At 40.3% G+C, this 11,350-nt stretch overlaps 1 protein-coding gene across 3 annotated transcripts in view; it reads left to right on the plus strand.

Moving 5' to 3' along the window:
- Positions 1–11,128, plus strand: part of METTL25 (methyltransferase like 25) — a 266,005-nt gene extending 254,877 nt beyond the window's left edge. For all 3 annotated transcript variants that reach the window (XM_089652329.1, XM_089652322.1, XM_089652313.1), the window contains exons 14-15: positions 7,199–8,258; positions 9,534–11,128. In XM_089652329.1, the coding sequence (XP_089508455.1) occupies positions 7,199–7,300 (102 nt within the window). In that variant the 3' untranslated portion in view covers positions 7,301–8,258; positions 9,534–11,128. The remainder of the gene's footprint in view (positions 1–7,198; positions 8,259–9,533) is intronic.
- The last annotated feature ends 222 nt before the right edge of the window (positions 11,129–11,350 follow it).

Raw genomic sequence — 11,350 nt, forward strand, 5'->3', positions numbered from 1 at the left:
CGCCAATCCCTCATAACATTATGACCACCGACCTAATGTTTAGTAGGTCCCCCTTTTACCACCAAAACAGCTGTGACCAATTGAGGCATAGCCTCAAAAGTAACATCCGCATGAATGGTAGGATCCACAGTTTCCCAGCAGAAAATTACCTTACTTGCCTTCTTCCCATAGTGCATCCTGGTGTCATCTCTTCCCCAGGTAAGCAATGTGTACGCACCTGGCCATCCACATGTAAAAACAACATGATTCATCAGACCAGACCACCTTCTCCCATTGTTCTGTGGTCAAGTTTTGATGTTCATGTGTCCATTGTAGGTGCTTATGGCTGTAAATGCTGGTCAGCATGGGCACCTTGACCAGTCTGCAGATACGAAGCCTAATACCCAACAAACCTCAATGCACTGTTTGTTCTGACACTTTTCTTTCAGAACCTGCATGAACTTTTTCAGTGATTTGAGCTACAGTAGCTCTTCTGTTGGATTAGGCCAGCCCTAGCTCTCCATGTGCGTCAACAAGCCTTGGTTACACATGACCCTCACCGGTTCACTGGATTTCCTTCTTTGCACCACTTTTGGTAGGTCCTGACCACTGCAGAGTAAAAACATCCCACAAGAATTGCAGTTTTGGAGTTGCTCTGACCAAGTTCTTAAGTCATTACAATTTGGCCTTCGATCAAAGTCGCTCAAAACCTTATTTTTGCCCATTTTTTCTGCTTTTAAAACATCAACTTCAGGGACAACATGTTCACTTGCTGCCCAATATCTCCCATCCACTTTCATATGCCATTGTAATGAGATAGTGATATTCACTTGACATAATAATGATACTTCACTTACTGAATAATATTTCCCACCCAATTTCAGATGCCAATTATCACAAGCTAGTCAATGTTATTCAGTTTACCTGTCAGCGTTCATAATGCTATAGCTATGTATGTGAACACAGAACTGGTAAGCCATGTGGTAATAAAGTACATATTATGTAATGACCATTCAAGCATTTAATTTGAAAAAAAAAATCCTTTTATCTTTTTATAATGTTTTATTGTCTGGTCATTTGATGGCACAGTTTGTACCCTCTTCTGGATAGTGGGGGGGGCAGGCAGTTGATTATGTCACACATAGGCAGGGGAAGCATGTTCCCCATCTGTGTACTCTGCATTTCAGAAGGCTGTGGTCTCTCTGATGCACCCTCCTGTAGGCTGAAGTTGCAAGTAGCAGACTGTGATTGACTAATGGTGCACAGCTACTGAGAAGCTGCTGTAACTGCAGAAAAAGTGTCAAATCACTTGAAATTGTCTGTGTCATCCCCATTTGTGAATAAAACACTGTAAGTCTACTAGCAAGTGGCAACTGCAGTTGACTTTGAGGCTTAGGCTGGGAGTGCCTGCTAATCAATAAGGCAGGGCTATACTGGGTGTGAGGCCAGTAAACAGACTACAGAGATACAGGCACACGGTTTGTGGACATGGTGTCCTGTATCTCTGAACAGCAAGCCCAGGGATGCAAACTGACCACATAGGCACAGATCTGGTTCCATGTCTGGTGTTGTCAGTTTACATCAAGGAAGAAGGGGGACTGGCAGGATCAGCTAGGTATATAACATTAAAGGAGCCAAAGAAAGGTAAGTGGATTGCAGTGAGAAACATACATTGTACATTGATAAACACACACATACATAAAAACATTTTTTAGGGTAACATACACTTTAATAAAGTTGCCAGAGTGTATATATGGAAGACACACAGCTTACACATTGCCTCTTCTAAATTGCAATTGCATGCCATCGGAGTATCAACATTGAGACATACATAGCTATGACTTTATTTGACAAGGCGGGGTTAGCTGTAGATTACCACAACACCCCTTATGGCAAACAAATGGGTTGATTCACTAAAACCGGGTTGTGCAAAATGTGGTGCAGCTGTGGATGGTAGCCAATCCCCTTCTAACTTCAGCTTGTTCCATTAGGCTTTGACAATAAAACCAGGAAGCTGATTGGTTTCTAAGCAGAGCTACTTCAGATTTTGCACCCTCCAGTTTTAGTAATTCAACCCCCAAAAAGTCCAGGCTTGCAGAGGGAAACCAAACTCTTCTGAGGTGTGTGTGCAACACACTGGAAAACTGGTAAATAGTAAGTAGCTCATCATGTTTGACTTACATAATTGCAGATGAACACAGCTGGGGCCTGTCATTTTAGATAAATATCAGAAGCAGCTTTAATCAGGTCTCTCTTGCTGGTTGGAGAGGCTTAGTGCTAGGGAATTGGTTCATAAAGCCACTCAAAGCGATCTCATTGGCAAAGCTTTTTTGTAATTAAAATAATATTTATACAATTCCCACTCCAACTCCTATCAAGTCACTTTTCTCTGTGAAAAAAGATCGTTTGTTCTGTTTTTTTTGTTCCAGTAAATAAAATAAAAAGTAGCATTAAATAATTATTTTCTTAATGGGGACCATATTTTAAATAAGTATTTGGCCATTTATTTTTTCTTATAACTAAAGGACAAGATAGTTTTTTCCTTATATGTCCCACTATCTCTTCTGAGGAAAAAAAAAACAGAATAATTAGACTTCAAAACAAAACAGATGTCTGACAAACTGGTAAGCATGATGGATAATCATTCCAGTAACAAAGGGACTATTTCTTTATCTTTGTTTAATTGCTAACCTTCATAAGGAAGCTGCAGATTTTTCTGCGCAATCAAGCTGCTGGATTTTTAAAGGATACCTCCAATTTGTTAAAAGAAAAAAAAAGCTGGAGAAAATATATATTTGCTATATGTACAATATTCACTAAGTGCTCCCAGAACCCTCATTCCTGCTTTTGAGATTGGCCCACTACTTACTACGTTTCACAAAAGTCTGCACATAGTTTGAAGCCAAATTAAAGGTGTCTCCTACAATATGAATTTATTTTTCAATTAGATACTTTTCCTTAGACTAAAGAGATGCTGGAAATGCATATATCTTAATCGTACAGCACTTGTAGTCATAGGCCATGGGTTATATGCAGGTTAATTCAGGCGATTGGACACCAGCATAAACTTGCTAGGGCTGCCCTTAGTGAACAGTCTTAGTGGATTCAGCCATTTCAGTTCTCAATAAACACCTTACAGTTCCTATTAATTATGTTCCCTCTTTTAAGGATTCTGTTGCTAGGCTTTCTTAAGCCCTTTGCTCTTGCAGGTCCAGCCTTGAGGCCAACAATTATTACTATGTCTATTTTCTAGACTATTGCTATCTGGACAAGACAAACAGACCAGGAATCTATCTTTGATAACCCTGAACAATGGCTGCAGAGGCCCTCAGCCTTATTGTTTTCTGTTGACATTCTAGAGAATGTAATTTACCAAGTCTCTAAAATGTCCCTTATCTCCACATTTGTGCAGGACTTTAGGGCTAAAGGCTTAAGCCTGGTACATATGTAAAGTTTTTTCTCTGTTCAACGCAGTGGGCTGAATGGAAAAAAAAACTGAAAAATCACTGCACTAACAAAAGTGATGTTAGTGCGGCGATCTCCCCCGCTGTGCCTTTGTGTTATGACAGGGGGACTGCCTCATCGCTACAACACACTGATTAGTGCTTACAGCCATTGGCTGCAAGTGCTGATCAGATGCTGGTTTTCCAGCATGTCCCGTTGACAAAAGCTGGTTCTTAGACCAGATTCTGTCAGAAAGACAGCTGTACACACAGAACAAATGTTGTCAGTGGGTCCAATCTGTTATTTCAAAGGGGTAGAAAATAGAGTCTCCACCTCCTTTTCTTCTTTGCTTCTTGTCTTCCAATCTGTCAGCTTCAGACCAAAAGCAGGCAGTTTTAATGACTGCCTTGCACCAACTGCAGGCACATGAAGTTGTTGTAACAGCTGAATAATGGTTTCAAGATTTCTATTTAAATCCATTCATGGCCCCAAAACCAAATGGAGCATCTGCCAAATGCTGGACTCTAAATATCTAAATAAATGTCTATGTACCAAAATTTTGGATGGAATCGATATCTATCATTACTTCTCTCCGACAATAAATGTTTCTGTCATCAGTAGACATAGAAGCTGGCTATCTACACATCCCCATCCTACCTCTGTCTTGCTCCAAAACACAACAAAGAAATAACCTTACACTGCCTAAATGTGGTCAGGGCTGTCAGGGTCTACTTGTCAGTCACAACCTCTGTTTGCAAGACTAAGTCCCTTTTTGTACTGCCTGACAGTCTGCATAGAGGGCAATCTGCTTCACAATCCACCATTGTCAGGTTAATCAAAAACTTATTTCCAAGGCTTAAATCCTTGAGGAAAGAGGTCTTCCCTTCAGAGTTCATTCCACTAGAGCTGTTGCTGTCTTTTGGGCTATTTACCATCAAGCATCTCTATGCCCGGTTTGCATGCAAGGCTACCCCCTGGTCCTACCAGGTGGATGTTCAGGCCTTGGCTGATGTGAGCTTCAGTGGCAAGGTGCTTCAAGCTGTTATCTCAGTGGTTTCTGGTTCTTTAATCCTTGTTTTTCTTTCTGAGGCCTTTTAGTGGGTATGTCCCATAGTCTATAAATACAAGTCCTGTGCCCTGTACTGTGCAGTTAAGATAATAGAATTGTTTACCTACCCATAAATTCATTGTTTTAGAGTACAGTACAGGACAGCATTTTTTTGGTAGCCTGTGAATACCCCTTCGTCTACGAATACAAGTCCTGTGTCCTATACTGTACTCCAAAAAAGGGATTTTACACGAAAGCTATATTTTCTATTTTTATTGTTATAGCCCTGAGCCTGCTCAGGAAGGTAAGGTAAGGTTAGGTTGGATTTCACAACTAGCAGTCATTGTGGCAAAAGTGCTGGCAAACTACACAGTAGTATCTCTAGATATGAGTAAGAATCTGCAATAAATGTACATGGAGGAGATTACTTTTCTTAACCTAGCTGGCATTTTAGTAGTTTAGACAATACACATGCTGTCAAATCAAAAATAACTAAGCAATTGCGTTGTGCATGGATTGTAGAAGAGGTCTTATGATTCATATTATTAAAAAAAAAAGTTTTGCCTTTTTATACACTTTAACTTGCCATCTGACTTGTGTAATAACATTATTTAACCATTTGCCGCCTGCCCTATGGCCAAATGGTAGGCGGCAAATGTCATCAGCATTCCGGATGGACGCCATATGGCGTCCTCCCACACATGCGCAGATTGCCGCTCCTGCAGAGCGGCGCAGCGGCGTGATTTGTCACCGGCCGTGTACCTCGGACACGGCCGATGACAGATCTGAGTATCAGCCCCGTTGCCGGTACCATGTGACCTGCTGTGACCAATCACAGCAGGTCACATGACATTTGTATACAATTTCATGCCATCCATTGTATACTACTGCCTAGCTGTGAATGGTCACAGCTAATCACATGCACATGTCAAATCACAGCTAAGCACAAAAATAAAAACCCTGAATGAATCGATGTCATTCAGGTAAATGCTTGCTTATAGCAAAGTAATTCTTTCCTATAAGCAAATTGTGTAAAAAAAAAAAAAATACTGATCGCTTCCCCAAAGTAGTACAATGTTACTATGGTAACATTGTACTACTTTGGTCATAGTGAAATATGAAAAAATAAATCTTAAAAAAAAGAAAAAAAATGTAATAAAAAATAATAAAAAAACAATATATATAATTTTTTTTTTTCATACTGTCACCAGTCAGTGCCCCTTATCACCGCCATGCCAGTTATATGATGATGCTGTACTGCACTGGTGACAATATGTAAAAAAAAAATAGTGAAACAAATTTTTTTAATTTTCCGAAAAATTATGACAAACTATTATACAACTTCAAAAAACTCGCCATGCCTCTTATGAAGTACGTCGGACTGTCTACTTTGCAAAAAGGGGTCATTTGGGGGATATCTGTACTGTTCTGACATTCTTGGACCTCAAGAAATTAGATTGGCTGTCAGTACTTCAGGATTGATCAATATTCAGACCTATACCATAGTTTGTGAACTCTATAACTTTCCTACAAACTAAAAAATATATAATTTGGGTTATTTTCACCAAAGACATGTAGCAGAATACATCTCGGCCTAAATTTATGAAGAACAATTATTTATTTGCAAACTTTTATAACAGAAACAAAGACAAACTTTTTTTTTTCAAAATTTTTGGTCTTTTTTTGTTAATTTAGCAAAAAATAAAAACCCCAGTGGTGATTAAATACCACCAAAAGAAAGCTCTAGTTGTGTGAAGAAAATGATAAAATTTTAGTTTGGGTACAATGTTGTATGATCGTGCAATTGTCATTCAAAATGTGAGAGCGCTGAAACCTGAAAACTGGCCTGTGCAGAAGGTGTAAAATTGCCCGGTATTGAATTGGTTAATTGTTGATAGATGGATTTGAGCTATTGTATTGCGAAATATAGGTCCTATGGTCGTTGGTTTGAATCCCAAACACGACACCACCTGCGTGGAGTTTGCATGTCCTCCCTGTGCCTGTGTGGGTTTCCTCCAGTACTCCGGTTTCCTCCCACACTTCAAAGACATGCTGATAGGTTAATTGGATCCTCTCTAAATGGGCCCTAGTATGTGTATGTATGAATGTAAGTTACGCCCCTTGAAGATTAGGGACTAATGTGAATGCACAATATATATATATATATATATATATATATATATATATGTATGTAACGCGCTGCATAAATTAACAGCGCTATATAAGTACCTGTAAAATAAAAATACAAATTTAAAAAAAAATCTTGTGGCTTTGCTGTATGGGTGTTTCCTTATCTTGGTGTTGTGTAACCTAGGTTTTCCAAATGACTGATCACAAGCTATGGGTTATTTTTTATAGTTGCTAGCAACTAATATCTGTGTCTGTGTTTTGTAAGATAGGCTTTCTAAGTGCAGTGTTCAGAGTAGGGGATGCTGACATCTGCCTTCATTGATATCAATATATTGCACATGAATATAAACAATGAGTTAAATCTCTTACTACCAGGTAATTGAAATCTCATGTGTAGTAGAGTCATAAAACCTTCAGTTTGTCATGGAGGGTCAGGGGAAGTTCTCAGTCACACTGAAGCATAGAAGACTAGTCCATGTGGTAAAGCCCTCATCATGACCCTGTGGTTTGGTGAATGCACTTAAACTAATTGGTGTCTTTATGATTTGGTTTGACTTCTTTTCTATACCAGTTTATAACAGTTTAAATCTTTTGTAGGAGAACATTGCCTGGTCTGGACTGGTGAAGCTGTTTGACCCTGTGAAATCCCCTAGATGTTATGCAGTGGTTTCGCTGAAGCAACCAGGACACAGTGTGTGACATAAATTGTATATCTGTATGGTCTGCATAAGTTGTGTATACTGTATCTGAGAGATTTAGTTTGTGTTCATCCTCATAAATATGTGTAAGCCCTGGTTCATAATGAATGCAGCTTTGAAATTTCGCTACTTCACGTGAAATAGCTCAATTTCAAACCCGCTGGCCAGTGCGATTTCATGTGCAAGCTTGCCTGATATCTATGTGACTTTATGCACAGATGTCTATACAAGTCACACGTGAAATCACAAAAAATAGTGCAGGAACCTTATTTTTTAAATTGGTGCTGCACCGCATAGTTGAAGACGCACCGATTTGACTGGTTCCATTTCCAGCAATGGGGTGTGAACGGGGCTAAAGGTTACAAGTGTTATATTCAAATGTACCTCAATGATTGCGTGTAATTTTTTCAAAGCTGATACATAACATTTATAATGTCCTTTTCTTCTGCTTAAGTCTATAGAATACACTTTTTTAGGTGGGCACAAAGGATTATGCAGTTTAAACAAATTTGTTGACTTTTATTATTGACAAAAACAGTAACAGCTACAAAAAAAGGTGATGAAAATGATGGGCTCTACTGAAAGTTTTCAGTCCTTTCTACACAGTTATTCTGATGTCTATAACTTCATAAAAAAAATGTGATGCATTGCCTGTGGCATCAGACACCAGCTGTTATTTCCAGAGAAGACATCTGGTTGCTAAGGGCAAGGGCTTTACTTTTCTGTAACCCTAGTTTTATATATCAGATGCTATGAGTGCATATTCAGAACAATATTTTTACTTGCTATATTTTACTTTTATCTGTTTTCTGTATACTATCGGAGCAACAGATACCCAATTACTCTGCAAATGTGATAAAATATGATAGTGGTGTAGCGCTGATAACTAAATGTGCAAACTCCACAATAATAAGATAAAAAACATAAATCACATCAATGAATGAATATAAATATATACCGTATTTTTCGCTCCATAAGACGCACCTGACCATAAGACGCACCTAGGTTTTAGAGGTGAAAAACAAGAAAAAAAAATATTCTGAACCAATGGACTGCAGACATAGTACAGGGGATGACCAGAGACTGCGGACACAGTACAGGAGATGACCAGAGACTGCAGACATAGTACAGGAGATGACCAGAGACTGCGGACATAGTACAGGGGATGACCAAGAGACTGCGGACATAGTACAGGAGATGACCAGAGACTGCAGAAACAGTACAGGAGATGACCAGAGACTGCGGACACAGTACAGGAGATGACCAGAGACTGCGGACACAGTACAGGAGATGACCAGGGACTGCGGACACAGTGCAGGAGATGACCAGAGACTGCGGACACAGTGCAGGGAATGACCAGAGACTGCGGACAGTGCAGGGGATGACCAGAGACTGCGGACAGTGCAGGGAATGACCAGAGACTGCGGACAGTGCAGGGAATGACCAGAGACTGCGGACAGTACAGGGAATGACCAGAGACTGCAGACAGTACAGGGGATGACCAGAGACTGCGGACAGTACAGGAGATGACCAGAGACTGCAGACAGTACAGGAGATGACCAGAGACTGCGGACAGTACAGGGGATGACCAGAGACTGCGGACAGTACAGGGAATGACCAGAGACTGCGGACAGTGCAGGGAATGACCAGAGACTGCAGACAGTGCAGGGAATGACCAGAGACTGCGGACAGTGCAGGGAATGACCAGAGACTGCAGACAGTGCAGGGAATGACCAGAGACTGCAGACAGTGAAGGGGATGACCAGAGACTGCTGACCTTTGGGGAGGGAGGGGGAGCGGGTACCTGAATATGACAGGTACCCGCTCCCACTTCCGCGGAGTTGCCTTCCCTCTTCTTCCCGGGCCGGCTTCTGTGACAGCCGGGTGCCCACTGCGCAGGTGCAAGAAGCGCTTCGCTTTGTGAATGGCCCGGCGCCTTCTGTGACCTTTCATGTGTCCCAGAAGACACCGGATCATTCACAAAGCGCAGCACATGCGCAGTGGGCACCCGGCTGTCACAGAAGCCAGCGCGGGAAGACTGTGCAGCGCTGGAGCGAGGAACAGGTAAGGCCCTGCAGGAGAGAACAGCTGAGCGGCCGGCCCGGTATTCTGACATGGTGGCGGCAGAAATACCGGACCGGCCGCTTTACATTCGCTCCATAAGACGCACTGACATTTTCCCCCCTTTTTGGGGGGGAAAAAAGTGCGTCTTATGGTGCGAAAAATACGGTAAGTGATAGATCTTTCAAGATCTAGAAAAACAGTGTCTCAAACTGTGATATTATCAGTACACAAAGTGCATATGATGAAGTTGGTCCTATGCCCGGACCCTCATACAGTGACAATAACCAGTCCCACTTGGGACCAAACCCCAAAAGACTAGGTGCTATATACAGTGGATCCCAAAATAAGGGATATGATCACAAACAAAGTGAATGATATATAAAGTGTTTAGCTGATAGTTATTTCTTGAATTCACACACATATTCCTAGCCCATATTTTCAATGATTTCCATATTTTTTTAATATGTTGTCTTTTATGAATTGGTAATATGTAATTTAGTTGTGATTTTATATTAAATCGACCTCATGATCATAAGTGAGTGCATGAGTGCATGGCTGTCCCATTTTAAAATGAATGGGTGGAGATCAGAACTGGGATACTATAGAGGTTTAATCAGGTATAGATATCCAAGGCTGTCTAAGAATGTCTTTTTTGGGACATCTGTAGACATAAACATGTATACTGCGCTGAGCAAACTGTTGGCGCTATATAAATACTGTATAATAATATAATATTAATACTAATGCTGGTCATGGTTTCATGTTTATAATCTCAGTGAAAGCAGCAGGAGGCGCATGTAGGAAAATTTCATGCAAGGTTACGCCAGGAAAAAAAGAAAAAAATCTGACAAATATTTTAAACTTTCTGATCACCACCCCCCTGATCTTTGAGCTTGGGGAGTTTCTGGGCACTAAAAAACATGGTGGTTTGTTAGGCTTCATGAACGCTTTTAGCAGAGTTTAAGACCAGCTGTGTTTAGGGGAGGTCAAACCTCCCTCTCCTGAACGTGGAAGTATCGCATTCAGGAGAGGAATGTATGCTCAAATGTAAACATATTTTTGCCATGTTTAGCATTTTTTCGTGCCTGGCATCCAGGGGAAGTTAGTTTATGTGAAGCCATACAGAAATTAAAATGAGGTTATCAAGATCAGGCAGCCATCTTTTCTGTGGAAATTTTAAAAGCATCCCCAAAACCCATTAAAGTGATGAAAGGTTAGAAGTTTTTTGTTTTTTTTTAATGGTAGCAATACCTCAGTGAACTGATGTCTATTATGGCAGCTTGTTTGTGGTAAAGGGAAACCTGTGCTGAGATACATATGAAGGCTGTTCACCTCTCATTTTCAAAAACCTAGTTGTGTGTGTGTCATGCTGAGCTCATAACTTCATTGCTTTGCCTGAAACACATATGCAGATTAGTTGCTTTAGTCTGGTTTTCATGCACCATGTTTCCTCGAAGTCAATGGCTTTCATAAACTTGAGGACAAAGAATCAGAATGCAAGCCAGGCATTTAACATTTGAAAAATGGGGTCAGCCTAGCAGACCACCTTTTTCTCTCAACACAGGATTCTAATAAATAAATCATAAAGTATTCTACTTCATAACTGTACTGGTTAATAAAATTGTGACCATCTCAGTAGTAACAATGACAACCTGTTTTATTGCATTTGTGGCATGCGTTATGAATTACTGTTTTGGTTTCTTTTATGCATATGTTCATAATTTGTCTATAAAACCTTTTCCCAATAAATTGTTTTGAATAAGAATGCTCTAATGTTGTTTTCCAATTTCTGAGTTATGTGTGTGCTGTATATGAGTTTTCTGGCTGTGATCCCTACGTTCACTTCTCCAGAGTATTGCTAGCAGCTATTGATTTAGAGGTCTTTCCGAAGAGCAAATCCCCTTTCAGGCTTAAATTTCCAGTGGGTCAGCTTTAATGTAGAAAAGATAAATGTTTCTATTCTGGTTTGTGATTCATGTTTAAATAA

Source organism: Staurois parvus, unplaced genomic scaffold (genome assembly GCF_062004578.1).
Source record: "Staurois parvus isolate SC_StPar_1 unplaced genomic scaffold, SC_StPar_1.0 ptg000025l, whole genome shotgun sequence".
In the NCBI taxonomy this organism is placed as follows: Eukaryota; Metazoa; Chordata; class Amphibia; order Anura; family Ranidae; genus Staurois; species Staurois parvus.